Here is a 20,941-nt window from a genome sequence, read left to right as displayed (position 1 = left end):
CATTGTAAACTGTCCTCGACTTCATTGTATCTCCTACTTCATATAAATAAATAACAGTTATTAATTTACCTGTGTATTTTAAGGTTTCCTGCGGATGAACAGCTTCTCGTCCACAGAGCTTCCTTTCCACACTTCTTCCAATTGAAATGGCAAATTGTTGCGTAACCCCAGATCTTGGCAGGTCAGAAGTGCTTAGACTGGCTAGAGATATAACTTCAAAAATTGCTCAACTTTCAACAAAAACAACATACGTGCATATCTGTGGTGGTGCAGCGACTGCCTTAACCATAAACTGTGACATTATCCATGTCGTGACAGCGAAAAAACACACACTCGGCTTTGTGTTCAGTACATATGTATATTTCAACGTAGATTTGAAGGATAATTAGATTCTTTTTGATGTGCACAAGTCATTACAGACAAACAGAACTTACACTGAAGACATTTACATATATATTACTCCTATTTACAGCTACTTAAGTGCGCTTTATGTACAAATCTATGATGCACTTTGACAGAAATGTACTTACATAGTGTAGGTACCCAATACACGAACATATACACAATACTAAGTATATACACAGTCCTGAAACAACATGCATGTTCTTGTGGGGCTTCTCATTGTGGTCTGACAACCATTATGGTGCTGCACATCACATTAATGTGCAGGAAATAGTTTAAGTCTGGTGTGCAAATGAAGCCAAAACACAGACCCCCCAATAGTGCAGGATGTCAGGAAAAAAAAAAAAGGATCAGGAAGTCTGCTGATGTATTGCATGTGGAATGTGCGAGCTTCTCCCCAACATTTTGTGAAAGCCATGGGAACGGACCGTGGGGAAGGAGGTAGACTCATCCAGCAGTGGTCGATTTCACTTCATCAAATCCTCCCGGCAGCCGTGTGTGTTGTGTGTGCGCGCGTGTATGTGTGTATTAGTAAATGTCCTGCTTTTTTTTTTTTAAAAGGGGATCCCATTTACCTTTCCTGAGCAAAAATAGAAGTCATTGTTCATCCACGCCTGCTGCAACATGAAAGAATGTCTTGAACAAATTAGGAAAGTGTGGATGCATCCAAAGATGCGACTGATAAATATAATCCCACGTCCATTACATATTATTATTCCACTATTTTCCTTGTCTGTGTTTGGGCTAAAAGGTAAACGATTGCTTTGGATCCGATTTTCTTACACAGGCCACTAAAACGTGGTTCAAGGAAAAACAGCAAAATGGAAAGCTAAACACAAAGGATGAGGTGACTGCCTTGGTTACTTAGAGACGTGCGGTCTGGAAGAATCCTTTTCACCGCCGCACACCTCCTGGCCGCTATGTAAGTTTTATCTTTGTAAACACACGAACAGGAAAGGGTGTTCGGCGGCACTGCAGGGAGACAGAACCACCAGTAATAGCGTCAGAGTTCCTGGAAAAGAGGTTTCTCTTAAAAACATTGAATAAAAATCATGCTGGGATTCTAAAAAGAAAAAAAGAAAAACTACTACTGTTTGATTACTTGGAGCTGTCACAAGTTCAAATTTAAGAGAATGATGTAAAACGTAATGTATGTGTTTTTCATTTCTAAAAGTTCTGCTGAGGTTATGTGAAAACGAGCACATACGCAAATACAGTATAGTCAAGCCACATGTAATATGTCCACATTTTCAGTTAGAGTTGCAAATTTTCAGTCTACTCAATATTTCTTGAGTTCATGATGTCCAGCTTCTGAACATTTATTTCCTCATTTCTTAGTGCCACTGTACGACGTGTCTTTACTCGGCCTGAATGGAGGACTTGGGAGAATTGTCCAGCTCTCTCCAGTTGGCAGTGCTGCTAGTAGGGCTCCGGTTGGTCATCTTGGTGAGCAGCGTCGTTCTGCGGATGCTGCTGTCCGAGTCCTCTTTCTTGAACTCGGTGTTCACTTTGTGGCAGAAGGAGAAGCAGTGCACAAAATCCTGGAGGAGGTGACCGCTGAAGATCATGTATATCCACGGGTTGCAGCAGCTGTTGAGACTGGCAAGGAGCGCAGACAGAGTCACTGCTGTGTTCTCAGAATCTGAAGAAAAAAGAGAGAGGAGAGAGGAAAAGGGTGATTAATCCGCAAAACATCTGGTACACGCTGGACTGCAGACGTGCCACTCCAGCTCAGCGTCAGGTTTTTGTTTTAAGAAGCGAAAATCTGCCAAATGCATGAGGTTTGGGTTATAAAAATCTTATTTCCCATATCAAGGCTTTTTTTCAGTGTATATTTCTCTACATTAGTGATGCAGTCTGCATATAGGGTGACCAGATCCCAATTCGCCAGACGTGGGACAAAGACTACGTTTGTGTGGGACAATGTGGGACAATGTGAGATACCAATGCATCAAGGTAGTCTAAAAGAACTATGAGAAAAAATAAACATTTCTATTCTGCCCCTTTGCTTATGGCATTACTTTGCCATCTGATTGATTCAGTAGGACATAACAGCCTGCAAATAAAAACTTAACAAATATATTTTACAATATAAATATATATAAAAACTTGCTTAAATGCAAATTTCCCAAGTTCACAAGGTGAGCAACACGTTTTGTCTCGCATTGTCTGTGTCGTTTCACGTCGTATTCACCTCCGTGTGAAACGGAAAAATGACTCAAGCAAACTTCACAGCAAACTTTACCAGACTCGCCTTGCACTGGTTTCACCCAGGGATAGATAGTTCCCAGTCTTTATTATAGCTGCATTTCTTCTTCTCAGTCGTACGGGTTGTGCTTCCTTCCATGTCTCGCGCTGCATGCCGTTCTGATCTGATTTGCATTGTTTATTGTTGGTGGGCGCGCCGTTAACCTGCGTCCGCGTCCCAGTTTGATTGACATGATCAAACAGCCCGCCCCGACCCCTGATGACAGCCCTCACTGCTTTCTCCAAACAGCTATTTGATAAATGCCAGATTGTAAAACATGCATTTCGAAACTGGAGTCTGACTGTCAATAACAATGCGGGACAACGTCTCAATTTGCGGGACGTGTGAAAAGTAATGAAAATGCGTGACTGTCCCGCACAAAGCGGGACATCTGGTCACCCTATCTGCATAATGTCTTCATAATGAAAAACAGAAAAGTTAAGCACCCAAAAACAACAAATACACTAAATAAGAATATAAAATTTACATAAAGTAAAATGCAGAACTGTTTTTTTTCCCAGTAATTTTCAGTAATTATATCAGGGGGGCTCAACTTTTCATGAGTGTTTCTGTTGTATAAAACAAAGGAAGAAAGAAAAATAGAAAGATAAATCCACTGAAAGAATCACAGTGCTGATTTGCTTTGATGCATTTTAAGTCTCTTGTCAACAAATTAGTTTTGTGGTTTTACACCCAGTTACTCTTTTCAGACACATTTCTTTTACTTCGTTCGCCAAATAAATTCGTGCGTAAAACCCGTGCGTACATGGAATTTTTTATGTGCTGATTTTTCAAAACGCTGCCTCTCTGGCTGTAAATCACACCATTACCAGAACGATACATGTTTTAAATCAAGCAGGATTCATTTAATTTGTTTATCACTCACCAGCCCACTGGAAGTTCTCATCCCACACAGACCACATCTGCACTATGAAAAACGGTGCCCAGCACACAATGTAAGCCAGAACTATCACAAAAGTCATTTTAACTGTCCTCAGTTTGGCTCTGGATATGGTTGTGACGCTGCTGACTGAATTCTTCCCAATCAGCCCGTTCTTGCTCGCAGCACCGGTCGCCGTTTTCCTTTTTTTGTATTTGATATTTTTCCATATACTGTGACAGATGAACCCGTAGCACATCATGAGAATGACCACGGGCACGAGGAAGATGCCCACGGTTATCCAGGTGATGTACGCCTTGGCGCCCCAGGGTTCGATGAAGTGCGCCCAGCAGTCGTACACGTCCGAGCCGTTCTTGATCTCGCTCAGGGAGAAGATGAAGTACTGAGGAGTGCTGAGCACCAGGCTGCACATCCACGTGGAGATTATCATGGTGTATGAGCGCTGGGTGGGCTGCTGGAGGGTTTTCAGAGGGTGGCATATGGCAATGTAGCGGTCCAGGGTCATCATCACCATCATGTAGGTGGACGCGAACATCCCCATCACCTGGAGGTGCTTCACTATCCTGCAAAGAAAGTCTGGCCCGTAGAAGCGGAAGGTGATCTCCCAGCAGAGCTGCGGCAGCACCTGGAAGAAGGCGACCACCAGATCAGCCAGGCTGAGGTGTTTGATGAAAAGGTGCATCCGCGACATCTTCTTCTTGGTGTTGTACATTGCCAGCAGGACGCTCACATTCCCAATCACAGCCACCACGAAGGTAATGCTCAGGACCATTATCTCGATTTGGGCCACGTCCTCGTTTCTCGCGAACGGATCGGAGCTGTTCGGGTGAACTGTGCCGTTTCCAGGCGTCCCCATGTTTAGGTCAGACGTGGGACTGAAAACCAGAGACCGGTTCTCTCCGCTCAGGAGCAGCGCATTGTCGGGTGTGTGCATGGCACTGCCCCTCTGTGCGCCCTAGCAGATACCGTGCCAGAGGGGCTGTTAAGTGCCTCTCCAACCCGTATATGGAGCTACCTGATGCGTTGAGGGGAACCCGTTGCTCTGTGACTCGTGGCTGCTGTCGAGGCTTTTTAAACTCGAATCAAATTTCAGACCGCGTGTGCGTAAAGCGGATGCACTGCAAAAAAACAAGAAACCCAGCAGTTGCTGGTGGGGTGGTCTCAAGGTTAAAACACATTCCCACTGAAACAAGATTTACATAAACAAAGGAAGTTTTTGAATTAAGCTTTATTCAGTGTGAATTATGAGCCATTTTAATTAAATTGTAATGACATGACAGTTAATTTAAAACCAAATAAAACAAGAAAAATGCTTTTCTTGTCTCTTGTTGTGCTTTGGGAAATGTTAAGCTTTCAAAGACCATTAACACATTTACTTATTTATTACTTATAAGTTATTTATTTACTTACTGCAGGTTGATGGCTAAGATTTTTTTGCAGTGCGCAGTGCGCTTTATACAGCCTCCACGTCCTCACAGCTCTTCCCGCTCACGGCGCATTGGAACTGCAAAATTCCACTGCAGTGGTTTGAGCAACACATAATTAAAACAGTCAGTTTATGAGAAAAAACAAAGAAAGAAAAATGAAGTGCTTTCTGAAATATATATTTTTAAAGTTCTAGTCGAATGAACTTTTTTTTTTTTTTTTTTTTTTTGCATCTACTGCAATAGGAATAATTGAACAATACACTGGAATGTTGTTCGCATGCACCTTTACAGAGCAAAGCCCACTGCAACAATGGACAGTTTAAATCTGTTTTTCCGAAGCTGAAATTTCAAACTGAAAGGCTTTTTCATACAGCAAAAATCAATCTGTTTTAGTGATTAGTAATGTTCAAATGAGGTGCTGTGTGATTTGTTGTTGGGTTAAGTCTATGCAGTGAGTGTGCCGTGTAGTTCTGCCTGAGTTAAACTCAAGTTCAGTTTCATTCATCTTGTCTGTAAACTTTTCCACTTTTCAAAAAAAATGTTATTTGAACAAATGTATTGTTTAGGATAATCCTCCAGAGAAGTATCATCTTCCGTTCACAAAGGCCATTTCGTCATTTACTGTAGCTATCTGGTTTTGGATGAATGTCTGCATACAACCCGTCATAATGGGAGTGAATGGAATTGGGTTTGTGGTGCTCACAAATTCCAAAACAATGTCCTAGTTATTGTGGATAACCCACAGACATCTCAGTGAAAATGTCTTCAAACAAAGGAAGGTTTCCTGTGAAAAATATTTTATATTCCTTTTGTCCTAAATACAATTGGCGCGGAAACAGAATGTCAGAGTGCATTTATCTCAAATCTTGGACATATTTTTCCTGTAGTTTTGATTAACTGGCCCCAGTCCATCTAAAGCTGACCAGAGACGTTTTAAAATATATAAAATGTGCGTCTGAAATTAATTCTCTCTCACTGAAAAAATCCAGAATTAATTCATGTGCATCTGTCATTTGGTTCAAAAGTTCACTAAAAAGTGCACCAGCCCTCTAGCCCTGAACCATCCTGTAGTTCATCCCAGAAAGTTTTAGTGGGGGTGTTTTGGTCTTGAGTCACTCAGTTTGGAACTCGTTATGCCTGGCAAAGATCTGCATGGTCCACTCACACTGTTTATGAGTGCCTTATGTGATGATGGACAGAAAAGTAACAGCGATGCAGTAATGCACGCCATCTCAGCGGCGTTGAGTTGATTTAGTTTACAATAAAATGGCTGCAGTCGGAGTGAGATGCTTGGATTCCACTGTTGGATCTTTTGCCCAAGATATTGGCAGTGAAATAACTTTGGACGTACAGCTAACAGTGATCAAGGCATTTGTCACTCAGCAAACATCTTATAATATGTTGCTTTGATTGGTTGTAGGACTATCCAGCTGAGTTTCTTTGTACCAGATGAAACGCGCCCCATAATGAAATCCAAATGACATCAAGCTACCAGCTGTCACGCCATGGTCCAGGGTCTGTATTTTACTGGACTATGAATGGTTTCCTAACTGACTGTGATGACAGAATTATGCTCAAGTATACACCTTACACTTAAAAAGGGGCGCTGAGGAGCTTTGAGCACATCAAGATGAGGGTAAAGACAGCCTCATTCTACTTAGCGAGGACCAAACATTCACCTGAGTCAAGAAAAGTCAAAACAAAAGTGTGGAGTCTTTCCAAATCATGCTTCACATCACCAACATTTTACCTGTTTTCTGTGTTTTCTCTGCCTCTCATATATCCTGCTTTGAGCATCCCTCCAGTGCCACTTTCATGCCTCTGCCCCGTGGGCTTGCATCCTTATTAACGCCACCTCTGTTTCCAAGTGACCCATAATGTAAATTGTGTATTGCAGTTTCCACTGCGAAAGCTATTGATTGCCAACTGTGGCTGTGAGTGTCTGGCAGCTACTCAGCCTATCTGATCCATGTGCTGATAGTGAGATTGCTATCTTTATTGTGTTCGTTTTTCATCCACCATCCAGATCTGCTCTCTTTCATTTCCGATTGCCGTCATGTTGCTAACCGGAACCCCCTTCCTAAAATTTCCCGCTGGCTGGTTGAGCTGGCCTGGACCCATAATGAAGTTTCCTCTATTATTCCTGTGTCCATCTTTCAGAATTAAAGCAAGAGAAGTTTTCTGCTGCCCTGGGCTTCTGTTGACCAGCTAACCAGCCCCCTCCCATGGGGGCCCTGTTGTGTGTCTGATTTGTATCTATCCACTCACTCCATACAGTCTCGTCTCATCCTCAGGGTTCAGGGACAGTCTAACGGATGTCTCCCTTCACGCTGGACTGAACGACGTTTACCCTCATCTCCTGTTTTTGAATAATACGTTCAACGGAGATGTTCTGTGCTGTTATTACAGCTCCAGGCCTGATTTGTCTGCTATAGAACATGAGGACTCTGTACACCGTCTTCAGCCGTGTGTCTGGGCTGGGGAATCACGGGAATGCATGTTGTGTCTCCAGTAGCCAGAGCAGTCGGTCTGAATCATTTCTGTGGTGTTTTCCTTTCTCTCATGGGCTTAAGGTTCTTTAAGAGCCACTCCTGGAGTGCTTTAACTGGGGATAAAGAAATCTCGTTAAAGGCATAATTATAAAGCTTTGTGGATATCAAAACATCTTCATTACGGATTATAAGTGAAGTATGCAGCTTTGGAACATTGTTTGGCCTTTAGAGTGGAACGCATAACTTAAAAAAAAAAAAAAAAAAAATCACTTTTATCTCTCTAGAGAAGTTTCCAGCTTCTAATTCACTATGTAGAAACAAGGCAGATTTATTCATTTATTTTGTTCATTAGCCCATCTGTAATTCTTCTGGTTGGTGGACCATGAAAGCTTAAGAAATTCGAACATTATATCTCGAAGTTACACCACAGGCATACGTAATTCCTTGCGCGAGAAGAATGTGCGCTGGAACTGCCTTGCATGCAGCAGCACTGTGCGTTACATCTGGTTTATATCTTCAACACCTCATGAATTATAACACCTCGTGAGATTTGTCATGCTCCGTATTTAACATACGGGTCACACGGAGCAGCAAGAAGGAACACCTGAAAGAGTGAAAAAACATACAGATACAGCCTGGACCTCTTGACTTAGAGAGTTGTCTGTTTTTCTTAACAGTATTCATAAAAGCACAAATCTGTTTGTCTCCTGGACGACTGCAGTCCAGCCAAGATCACATCAAACAAAACATTTAATTATCTGTTTACTTTATGGTTAGGACAATGAACAGGATCTCCACAGAGGCCACGTTTAATACGTTCGTTATGTAACTTTTACGCGTTCTCCTTCGGCCTCTGGGCTTATGATAAATCAGCGCTTCGGTAAACAGTACCTTCAGGTTTATAATTAAGAGAATCTGGAGCAAGTACACATCAGTTATGCAACTTAGATCTGAGTAGATGATGTAATTAAAACTTCAGTGCTGATGCTTTTAGTCTGAAGGACTGTCTAGGCTGTATGTTTGAACCTACGGAACAATGGTGGTCTATTTATGGACTTAAGAATCATGAGATGAATAAAAGTGAGTGCACGGATGTATGCATCAGTTTTTATTTTAATGCTGCAGTGTGGAACCTTTGTCTTCCCCTTCTGGCAATGAGAGTAATCACATAAACCCCTGATGGATGTGTGCTAGCTGCTGTTTAGAAATAGACTTAGAAAAGACATTTCCACAGATCCAAGGCAATAATCCATTACTTAAGTAGAATAAACTTTGCTACACAGTCTACCGTGGATATTTTACAAATAAAAGCCTGAGCAGTGGGGGGAAATCTGTGCCTGCCCTCCTAGGTTGTTTCAATATATTACTATTTGATGTAGGCTACTATTTCTGTTTTCACCTGATGTAAAAAGCATTGTTATCAAAGCCCCAGTGCGGGGCTTGGTTGACCTGCAAAGGGGTGAAATAATGACGGACTTCACAGGGAAAGTGAAGCATTAGCACAGGCGATGCAGTTGAGCCATAGAGTGAGGAAGGGCATTAGCTCTGAACGCTACATTAAATCATATACACAGCACCTCTTAAAAAGCCAAAAGAGGCAGTTTAATGAGTGTGAGACAGAAAGGAGCTCTATGGCCAAAATAAATATGGCATAACGTACTTGTTCAGCGAGCCCGAGCCATGAGCTACCCATCTCCATGAAATGACACTTATACAGCACATTTTCACAAGAATATGAGAGATGTTCACTGAGATTGGAAATCATTTGTTTTCTCTGCTATCTCTGCTGTTCAATACAATGTCCAATCAATGTCTCTGCTGGGAGAGCATGAAGGACAAGACTTCCATGGAGCGTCTGTATTATAGGTCACTGTAGACAAGATGTACAGAAGAAGGACGTTAGACGGCCCAGATATGAGGTTATATCGATCATTTTTTTTCACTTTCTGCACAAACACAGGTATTGATTGGAGTCATGATGTATCATATCTACCACAGCTTTAGTGTGAAAGTCATTTTACTATAAGTGGGCTCCAGCTGTTGAAAAGCAAAATGATTTTCTGCCGTTATCTTAACAAAATTAGAATAGCTGTGAGTTCTGTAATGCTCTCGACATCAAACCCACTTCGACGCTGTTCTAAAGCAACGACAAAAGAGAAATGACCATTGTGCAATGGGAACATTTCAGCAGGTCTTATCACACAACTGTGAATGTTGATGCTTTGATATGAAATCACTCCTTTACACATAGGAAAAAGGAAACACAGGAGATTCCTCTTCCCCTCGAAATATCCCACAGTGATCAAACAAAAGTAACCAGACTGTACTTAATGGTATTGTTATTCTTACCTATTCACTGAGATGCATTTTCTCGTCTCCATGTGATCCGCTTTTCTGCTCTCACGAAGACGCGGTAGTTAAATACGCTTGATGAAAGCTCCCTGAGCCTTTAGTGACACATTTTCAGACTCCGCTTCACATTTCACTGCCTTTTAGACGACACAATTCTTCATTAGACGGCATAGTATATAATCAGAGCATTTAGAAGTGCATAGTACAATATATTGATATGTTGCATGCATAGTCACAGAGAGCCTGTAACCGTGAAACTATCAGTCACCGTTACAGCAAATGCCACAGTATCATGTGCTTAAAGACCCATTAAGAATTTTTTTTTTTTTGCTACTCTAGCACTCTAGCGATGGCCATGTGAATCTGCTGACGGATCCATCAGCAGCTGGACAGAGATGCCATTAAAATGTTAGCAGACATAAATGATCCCCAAAGGATGAATGGTCCTCTTGTGGATTTGCAAATATCAAAATAAAGACAGAGCATTATTTAAAGAAGGAGGAAATGATGAGAGGAGACATAAGATTATGTTATAAATTCATGAAATGTTAGAAGAATGTCAAAATAACTACCTGACTGATACACAACTTCTCGTTTGAGGTCATAGAAGCAGAAACGATCCTGACCCAAACTCGTCAAATTATTTGTCGCTTGGAAGCTGCGTGGCGATCTCTCACAAGGACCCGGCGCCATCATTTTCAGAGAATGATATCGGGGAAAGAAAAAAAGTTTGGCCCTCAAAGCTATCACATCTGAACCCAGCTAAACGCCCTTGGGAATGTTGTGTCAGACAAAACCATCGTGATCAAAATACCTTTAAAGGAATACTGCTCATCCCCTGTTCAGAGTTACTGGCTGTTGAAACAGATAGCGGCCCAGTTCTAAAGCTCTTATCAGGTCATTCATCACCTACAGTTATGTGTGTGTGTGTGTCATAAGTGTGGTTAAATCACTGGTGTGTGTAATTCTTTCATTTTTTTCAGCATGTGTCCAGGAGTTAACAAACCACTCACAGCTGGCAATTAATCTGCGCCATATATGACCTTATCCCCCTGCTGTTGTCTTAACATCTACAGTACTTGACCACCAACGTGATGGAGCAAATGATCTATAGCTCAATATCAATATCCAATTCATCTTTCAGGTACAGGGGAGTGGTTCATGACAGTTTTACTAATGGGTGCACTGTTCGCTGCCAAAGCTAAGGAAGGTTGATGGGGACAACATCCCTAGGGCTAAATACAGCACACTTTAGCTAAAGAGCTCATGCTCCTGTCAGTCAATACAACACTGTGAGACCTATGAGACCTATTTTTTGCCTTCCAATGTGTTTATTGCCCTCACATAGCAGCGGATTTCTCTTGTGGTTTTCATGACTTTGTAAGAGAACAGGAGTCATGACATATTTCAGGGGTGCCTGAACTTTTTTCACTGATTGCCACGTAAGCAAAAATATCCAAAGATCTGGGCCACTCAGGTGAGGTATATAAGCAAATAAATGTAGGACAATTATACTTGATATATGATAATGCTTTAAGAAAGGGAATAGCAGACTACTTCACAGGGTTTTCATTTATTTTATAAAAAGAGCTCATTCACAAAACAGCAGCTTTGGATTGCTTTTTAGGATGATGGGTGGGGTCGGGGGCATGGGGGTAAAAGGTAAAAGGCGTATATTTTAAGCTTGTTATGCAAATAAGTTAGACTTATTAACATCTGAATAATGTGGAATCTCTTTTTAACTTTTAACAGTGATGTGCTCAGTGTGACCAGTGGTGCTGTGCTTTGGAATGAAGGATGGTTGGCAGGGAAGGAGTAAGTTCGGTGGTTTAGTTGTGAAGGATATCACAGAGATAGTTGTTGGTCATTCTGGTTCTCAGTCTGTCTTTTCTGTAATGCAAAGTAAGTTACTGCCAACTTCCCGATAACAGATGCAATCACACAACTATGTTTCTGGACATGCTAACGTTATTAAATGCCTACCTTTCTTTTTCAGGCACATCAATCCAGCGACTTTAGTGAAGCAGTCTTTTGTTAGCATGGAAATAAACAGTAGTAGAGCTTTCAGACTAGCTGCCATGTGCTTAACTTTCTGCTCTCATTCAGCACCAGTGTAGACCTGACGTTTTGGTTTCACAGTCGGCGTATATTACACTATTTCATCAATAGACACACTTTGACATTTTCAGAGATGGAAGTGGATTTGTTAATATATTGTAATTTAGTTGTATGGACTTTTGTAAAATGCCTGAAGAAAATGTTTATATTCCCAAAGGCCTCATCCTTTTCATTGCCTAAATTGAGTTAAACTGTGCTTAGCATGGCTTCCCATGTCATAACCACAAGCTCACAAGTTTCATTTGAAGACAGCAAGATGTCCTCTAAAATTCAAAATAATGATCATGATTGCTGAAAAGACAGACAAAAAGAGGAATGAAATGTTCTGATCTCATTCTACATGAGTGAGGCACTCTTATATCACATAGTCATCTCTCTGATACGTTTATCTTATTTCACAAGGGCATGATGCACATGTCAATGGCACACACTTAGTGTGTGTACTTCAATTGATTTAAAATTACAAGAAGATGTATCAGTGGCTCTAAACCAACTGCACTCCCTACATAGTCTGAATGATTGCCTGATATATTGTACCCACTGGCACAGCAAGTGCTGTACATCACTTAAAGTAATCTTCTCTGCTGTTTGCTCAAGTTATTTGCACTTTTATCTTTGCACACATCTGTTCTGAGGTATGATTGCATTGTTCTCTGTATGAATAAAGCTCCCACAAGGTCTACCAGAAAAATGCTTTGAAACTGCTGCCACAATCAGTATCACTCTAAAAGTTGTAAGCTTTTCAGTCAATAAAAAGATGATTTCATCATCCAAAGATGAAGATATTGAAGCTTGAGCTTTAGAACTATATTCATTCATTCATCTTCTGTAATCGCTTGTTCCTGTGACGGGTAGCGGGGGCTGGAGCCTATCCAAGCTGTGATTGGACGAGAGGTGGGGTACACCCTGGACAGGTCTCCAGTCTATCACAGGGCTAACACAGAGAGACAGATAACCACTGACACTCACATCCACATCTACGGCCAATTTAGAATCACCAATGAACCTAACGAGACATACACGACCTGTGAGAAAGTGACTTCAGCATAAATGGCAAAACACAGCAAGAGTTATTTATACACTATATTACCAAAAGTATTCGCTCACCCATTCAAATGATCAGAATCAGGTGTTCTAATCACTTGGCCTGGCCCCAGGTGTATAAATTCAAGCACTCAGGCATGCAGACTGTGAAACAAGACATTTGTGAAAGAATGGGCCGCTCTCAGGAGCTCAGTGAATTCCAGCGTGGAACTGTCATAGGATGCCACTTGTGCAACAAATCCAGTCGTGAAATTTCCTCGCTCCTAAATATTCCACAGTCAACTGTCAGCTCTATTATAACAAAATGGAAGCGTTTGGGAAAAACAGCAACTCAGCCACGAAGTGGTAGGCCACGTAAAGTGACGGAGAGGGGTCAGCGGATGCTGAAGCGCATAGTGCAAAGAGGTCGCCGACTTTCTGCACAGTCAATTGCTACAGAGCTACAAACTTCATGTGACCTTCAGATTAGCCCAAGTACAGTACGCAGAGAGCTTCATGGAATGGGTTTCCATGGCCGAGCAGCTGCAGCCAAGCCACACATCACCAAGTGCAATGCAAGGCGTCGGATGCAATGGTGTAAAGCACGCCGCCACTGGCCTCTAGAGCAGTGGAGACGCGTTCTCTGGAGTGATGAATCACGCTTTTCCATCTGGCAATCTGATGGACGAGTCTGGGTTTGGAGGTTGCCAGGAGAACGGTACATTTCAGATTGCATTGTGCCAACTGTGAAATTTGGTGGAGGAGGAATTATGGTATGGGGTTGTTTTTCAGGAGCTGGGCTTGGCCCCTTAGTTCCAGTGAAAGGAACATTGAATGCTTCAGGATACCAAAACATTTTGGACAATTCCATGCTCCCAACCTTGTGGGAACAGTTTGGAGCGGGCCCCTTCCTCTTCCAACATGACTGTGCACCAGTGCACAAAGCAAGGTCCATAAAGACGTGGATGACAGAGTCTGGTGTGGATGAACTTGACTGGCCTGCACAGAGTCCTGACCTGAACCCGATAGAACACCTTTGGGATGAATTAGAGCGGAGACTGAGAGCCAGGCCTTCTCGACTAACATCAGTGTGTGACCTCACCAATGCGCTTTTGGAAGAATGGTCAAAAATTCCTATAAACACTCTCCTCAACCTTGTGGACAGTCTTCCCAGAAGAGTTGAAGCTGTAATAGCTGCAAAAGGTGGACCGACATCATATTGAATTCTATGAGTTAGGAATGGGATGGCACTTCAGTTCATAGAATGAGTAAAGGCAGGTGAGCGAATACTTTTGGTAATATAGTGTATGAAGACTGATTAGCTGAGTGGAAACTCTAAAGGCGTGTGGGTGCGTTTTCTTCTGTGTGTGACATGCATCTGGTGGATCCTGTGTGCAAATGTGTGCCCCACAGTCAGAGCTTATGGGAAACTCTGAGGCATCGACACAGATCATCCATCATCAGAGAAGACGGCCATGTTCTCACTGCTGTATCTTTGATTCCACACTCTCTGACCCAATAACATCAACCCTCTGGGGGAGAAGGAAGGTCCCACTCCTTTAATTTGGGAAGAAGGCAACTGGACTGTGAAGCTGATCTTTTTTTTTTTTTTTTAAAAACAACAACAACAAAAAAACATGTCTCACTATATCCCAAACTGTTAAGTTTGATTATTTAAAGATTCTTGTCCTCCCTTTCTATCCCCCTGTCCCCTCCTCTTGTTTGTTTGCTTTGTGGGATAACTGCTGTCTATGGCTACTTACAATTTTGGCAAAACTTGTGAGGAAGGGAGAATATTGACAGGGGTGCAGCTCCGATGCCAGGATTAGGGTGGACACAAAAGTGATTTATTTTTTTTTTTGCCGGTATGCAACTCATACCATGCCACCATAAATCACAACTACGTAGAGGCTCGCCATATCATTCAAAAAGTACTGCACAGGGAATCATTCATTCAATCAGTTCTTTTTAGATGTGAATCTAAAATGTGAAGAATGTGAAGTCTGAAAATACATTTGTTCAATTTCGAATAATTTAGGTTATTTTTAATGGGGGGGGGGGCAATTCATGTTTTTCAGAAATTGGGGGGGGGGGGGGGGGCATGTCCCCCCCGTCCCCCCTGGATCTGCACCCATGGGTACTTTAAAAATAAGTTCCATTAAGAAACCAGCCTTTGAGCCTATACGGGTGTATGTTTTATTTTTGGAAGATACATCTCTAAACATCCCTGGCATTGTTTACATTCTCACACTCGCTATCTTTAGTATACAGATGAGATCATGCATCCCACACAAGTTATGCTAAATACACACATGCAGAGGTTGCTCTCGTGTATGGCTGGAGGAACAGAATATTTTATAGAACATTACAAAAACTGAAGTCAAATAAGCGTACCAGTTCCTGCTGCATCTTATTTTTCGTTTAGCCAGACACCAGAAGAACAGCAGATATAACCAGTACGTGTTTTTCAGCTGTCGAAAACGGGACGTATTGAGTTCATTCTGTCCCTGGAGAATAGCCTTTCGGTCTGAAGCAGCTCAAAGGAGGACATGAAAGTAAGGCTACATAATAGCAATGCCGTAAATCAGGGTTTATTGGACTTATGGCTGTTGAATGATGAGTATGTACTGTATTTTTGATTACATACTCAGCGGCTGTGGCTTTGAGAAGTTTCATTAAGCAGGAGCTGAAAGAAATCTGTGTAATGAGCACACTTCTTGCTGTTGCACCTTCCCCAGTGACAGTTACAAACTGCGAATTAACCGCTCAGCGTTACCTCCCCAAAACACAACACATTACACCCTCCCTTTACTGATTTGTATCCAACAATTCAATCACATCCCTGGATGAATTTTCACCATCATCGCTGGTGCACATCAGCGAGCAGCAAGCCGAAATGACCTTTGCTGGTCATCTGATTGGTCGGATGACCACCAACCAGGATTACAGTTGCCTGTTTTCAAGACCGAGAGCACATCTTATCTATCCTCTTGTGTTATTGTCGCTAGGTTAGACAAACAGTAGCCATGAGGCCATTCATCAATCAAATGGGCCCCTCATTGCTATTGTTTATTTAACCTACTCGACAAAATTGACGAAGCATAGGAGCCCTTTGGTTGGTGGTCAGCAAACCAATCAGTAGACCAACAGGGTCAATAGGAAGGGGGAATTACTTACATTCAGAGTCTGGAAGTCTTCTCATTACTTCTCATTACATTTACCAGTGTGTGCAGGTAGTGGATCTAATTCCAATGCGAAAAAACTCCTGAAACACTTGTAAAATAACGAGGAGCCTTGTGGAAATCCTGCACAGCCCACTAAACATGGCCATCAGATGCAGATTTATGTTAATTTTTTCCTTTTTTTTTTTTTTTTTTAAACTCCATGTGTCGCTTCAAATTCGACAGTGATGTGGTGGACGTCCGGGCTTGTTTTTTCAGACCCGGCAGGCACAATTTGAAGAAAAACGTTATTTTTTTTCCCCTCCAGAATCTGTACTGCTCTTCTCAAATAACTCCTTCAACTGTTTGTGTGGATCAGGTGCTTCTGCGGTGCCGGAGGCGGCCTCTCTTTCAGCTGCACCAGCCATGCTGTTATTCCATAAATCGCAAGTTGACTGACAGCTGGCGTTTTTTTCTTTTTCCTTCCTGAACGGGGGTGAACGTCGTTATTTCCCTCCATATTGAGCGAAACTCACAGCTACGCTGGAAAAGTGATGCGTTCAGTTCACAGTTCACAAAAATATGATCATGCACAGCACTGCATATGTGTACATTATGTGTGTGGCCACGGTTACATATTGCATGCATCGTAGCTGCTGCTAGACAAATACATAAAACAGGATACTTGGATTTCTTCACTGAATCATTTCAACTGATTTTTTTTTTTTCCACTACTAAGGCTGTTTGCATTTCATTTGCTCATTACACAGAGCCTTGTCCAAGCTGTGATGCCCTGTTGATAGAGCTGAAGTCCAAACATTCATCTGAGTTTGGGGCCACACTGCTGATAATGGCACACGGAGCACTCCCAGCTTGGCCTTTTACCCAATTACAATCCTCCTCCTCCTGCCTTCATGCTCCTATTATGTGTAATTGACTCACTGTGTTGTCTAGTGCCTGCCATCCATGCAAGCTGGGAGAACCATTAGCTGGGTGTTTATTCATATTTGAGTGTTTACACGGTGTATACGTGGTGCTTAGCTCATGTGGTACAAATCCAGGTTTTGATGCGGTGAAGGGTGTAAAAAGCTACAGGAGGCTAAAGGCCAGCAACGATGTTTACTGGATGGTTGTGATCTGGAATTCCTACCGGCCTGGCCAGCGATCAGAGGCGATCACGCAGAAAAAGCTTAGTGTTTAAGAAATACAAGAAAGCCAATGTTGGCCGAGTTTGCAGAGCCTTTCTAGTTTTTGTGCATGTCGACTACAGTACGGTTGATGTCTGGGAAAGATCCTATTTAAAGTTAATAAAATGTGAACTTTGCTTAAGGGTCTGTGACAGGACTGCTGTCTCCTGCAGTGAACTACACACTCCTTCAATACACCTTTACTTTCCTCCTTACATTGCATACAGAAAACAGTGAAGTTAAGCTAAGTTTTCCTGCCAAGCAGCTTCAAATGCCTTCTGTATTTCTACAATATCTTTGGGCATCTGGTTCAAATCTATTATCTTATTTGACTGGCCACTTTATCCAGTGTAGTAAATGACAAATGCATTTAAACTCAGAACGTACAAAAGCAAGATTCCAGCAAACCCAGCTGGAAATAATGAAATGATAATAATAATAATAATAATAACAAATATGAAATGATGTATTCCCCAAGCAAAAGCTCCCGCAGGTTAATGCTGAACCCAGTGTTAAAGGTCCACGTGATGCTGTTCCTCTAAGGATGGCTTATCATGAACAACAGGAAACCATGAACAGGAAACGGCTCAACTTCTGTCTTGAAGAGGTCTCAGTTTCTCTTTCCCCGTTGAGAGATACAGTGATTGATTTCTAAAGAAGAAATTAAAGTTATGGTGAAACACACATGTTCACTATGTGGCTAAGATGTAGATGAGGAGATTGATACCACCGTCACTGTAAAGAAAAGTCACCTTTTAAAAAAGGGCAATGTTCGTGCAGGCAATATGTCGTTTTTCTACATTCTTTCCACATTGTCTTTTTAAGGCAAAAGAGAAGCTACACTGAGGAAGTTAACCACATTTCTCTTCACACATCTGTTCGACACATGAGACGGCCATATTTCTGCAGCTGAAAAACATATAGTGCGCCCTTGACAACTCCATCTAGGCTTGGGGATGAGTTGTCTCATACTACTTTGTCTTCTCACTTGTCAACCACACTTTATATCTAGACTTGGAGATTTTAAACGTCACAGGCCTGTATCATTCGTGGACTGGATTGTGTCCAGGTCCGAAAACATTTCAGTGAGGAGTAATTTTCTACAATTTCCTATGATTTATACACAGACGTGCTTTCCAACCCGAAATACAAAGCAGAGCCGAAATCTGGGTGGAATTGTAAATTGTAGAGAGGGTGACTGGATCCAGGCTGGTCAAAGTGGACGGGCCCTCGGTGATCTGCCTTCCGTCAAGGATGACCCAGAGGTCCGGTTCACAGAGGAAACTGCTCAGTAGTAACACGCGCAAACACACACACACACACCCACACACACACCCACAAACACACACAAAGAAGTTTTAAACATCTTCCTTAGGAAGGATAAGTTATTTATAGCATGTGAATGGCGGTACTTTAGGCATAGCTGAGATTCAAGCTAAGTTAGTGTGGTTACATGCTCACAATGACAACTTTAACATACTCTTTACAACAAGAACTAAACCCAAAGTATAGTTGAATTAAATTAAATTAAAATGTTTGACTTACTATTGACAATAAAATCAAGCAAAATATGGACCCATGCCTACTTATCCCAAAGAAGACAAGGAGGAAAATGAATGGCAATCCATCTAATAGCTGTTTATATCATTTAGGACCAAAGTAGTGGATGTGATTGTTTTTCGATTAAACCTGATTAAATGTTCTCTTTGAACCTGCTGACTGGGCGCTGCCTTTCTGTGCAGAGTTTACATGTTCTCCCTGTGCCTGTGTTGGTTTCCTCCCACATCGCTCAACACATGCTAGATTGATTATTTGGTGATTCTAAATCATCGTGGTTGTCTGTCTCTCTGTGTTAGTCCTGTGATACACTGAGGACCTGTCTAGGGGGTAGCCAGCTCTCTGGGGCAGGCTTCAGCCCCCCTGAGTTGAGAACATCCAAAGAGTGTTGCATTAAGTCTATGGAGCAGTATTATAATACGGCATCATAGCCGGTCGCTGGTTGGACTGTGAGATAACACAGTTGTCATTGTCACTGAGACTTTTTTAAAGGGTATAACACTGACTACAGTACATGCAGCAGTGCCGTGCGTTTGCTGTACCGAAGTGGCTGTTTTCTTAATCTCCTCTGGTGTGTTGCTAACATATCAGTCGTAGAAACTCTGCAGGTTCAAATAGGACCGCTGGACATATCCATAGCGCTATGGATTGAACCACAGCAGCAGCCAAGGTCCAAATAACAGCCAGAGACAGCTTCAGAGTCAGGAAGAGCAGCGGCAGCTGTGCTCACAACAAGTGGCTGTGTGCCGCCAGAGATCAGCCTTTTAAAATGAGCACTGAGCACAAAATGCGGCACATGAAGTGTCATTTTATCTCCTTTCCATGGTATCTGTGTTTAATTTAAATGGCTCCGTATTTAAAGTCAACTGGATCGACTGCAGAGCAGAAGGATCACAAGACTTATTGGGAGGGAACTAAAATTTTATTGCAAGAAATTGCATGAGTAATCCACAAAACAAAATCCCACTATGACCTTTCAGGGGCTCAGTATATATTTGACGGGTGAGTAGGAAGATCAGTACTCCCTTAGTGTTTACTTTTACACTTTCACATCCTTCTTCTCTGTCTCCAGAGTACACTGGGAGAAGAGTCAGTTGGCAAGCAGGAAGCAACATATTTTTTCGTTTCTTCCCCAAAGTGCTTTCAACAATTATTCTCAGATAACGTGGTGTGAGAGTAGATTGGACTGAAACAAGGAATACAAAACAGATTTTAGCTCTCTGACTCACAACAAAGACCGGTGATTTTCCAGGTAGCCGCACAAAGTTCTCTGAGCTGTCTTGAGCAGGCACGACATTACCTCAGCCAAGCAGCTTTACCGTTATTGCTTTGCCTCACGCTACGGGGCTCGGCTATCACAGAGAGGGATATGTGGGATCACTGATCAAGTTGCTCCTTTATGGTGTCTGCCAATTAGATCGGCTGCAGCTGGGTTTACTGCCAGATCAGTTGGCATTTCAGCAACTGTTGGGAGAATTTGAAAGGTTCTCCATCTCGACGTGCTCAGTAGGGCTGTAATCTTTACCAAAGCTATGCAGAATGCAGCCTGTGAGCCAACTGGCCCCTTGACATTGTGTGCCTGCAAATTCCCAAATGAACTGATAATGAAAAGCTGATGAGGCGCATTTTATGCCAAATGGTTGGTACAGGCATCTTGTGGGAGAGCCTATGAAACCAAAAAAGAATGCATGGAAAAATACTTTCTAATGAGATTTTGATTGCTGTGTGTATAAAATCAATTTTTAAAAGCATGCATAATTATTTAGGGACCTTTTCTCTCTTCATGTGTGCCTTTCCTCTTACTTTTCTATTTTCAGTGCCAGACAATTGCTATATCTGTGAAGAAGCCAAAGGTGCATTAAACAGACCCATAACCACCCAAATACCAACTTTACATGAAATCTGAGATTCTGTGAGATTTTCATTATCTCTGGATGCCGTTATGCCTGTGTGGCCAATATTAAATGAATTGTTTGACATTATTTGCTAGGCATCTACTCCATAAAATAGTCCTTAAAAGAGGAGTAGAGCGTCTTCAAAATAAATCTTAGCAATGCCTTAGAGTCTGCCAGG

At 42.1% G+C, this 20,941-nt stretch overlaps 1 protein-coding gene across 1 annotated transcript; it reads right to left on the bottom strand.

Annotated features, from left to right (window-relative positions):
- Positions 1–137: 137 nt before the first annotated feature.
- On the bottom strand, positions 138–4,650 carry avpr1aa (arginine vasopressin receptor 1Aa). The gene is made up of 2 exons (XM_084554885.1): positions 3,537–4,650; positions 138–2,044 (listed from the first exon to the last, which is right to left on the bottom strand). Exons 1-2 carry the CDS (start codon positions 4,483–4,485, stop codon positions 1,761–1,763), a joined length of 1,233 nt encoding a protein of 410 aa, XP_084411011.1. The 5' UTR covers positions 4,486–4,650; the 3' UTR covers positions 138–1,760.
- Positions 4,651–20,941: the final 16,291 nt, after the last annotated feature.

Source organism: Chelon labrosus (genome assembly GCF_963514085.1).
Source record: "Chelon labrosus genome assembly, chromosome: 11".
Taxonomy (NCBI): Eukaryota; Metazoa; Chordata; class Actinopteri; order Mugiliformes; family Mugilidae; genus Chelon; species Chelon labrosus.
The sequence above is the reverse complement of the archived record's forward strand: the minus strand, read 5'-3'. Positions and strand labels throughout refer to the sequence as shown.

What these genes read in the sequence shown, in the direction of transcription:
- avpr1aa (XM_084554885.1), bottom strand. Translation starts at nt 4,485, where the DNA reads ATGCACACACCCGACAATGCGCTGCTCCTGAGCGGAGAGAACCGGTCT. An exon ending in TGAGAACTTCCAGTGGGCTG is followed by an intron (nt 2,045 to 3,536) that starts GTGAGTGATAAA and finishes TTTTTTCTTCAG; the next exon opens with ATTCTGAGAACACAGCAGTG.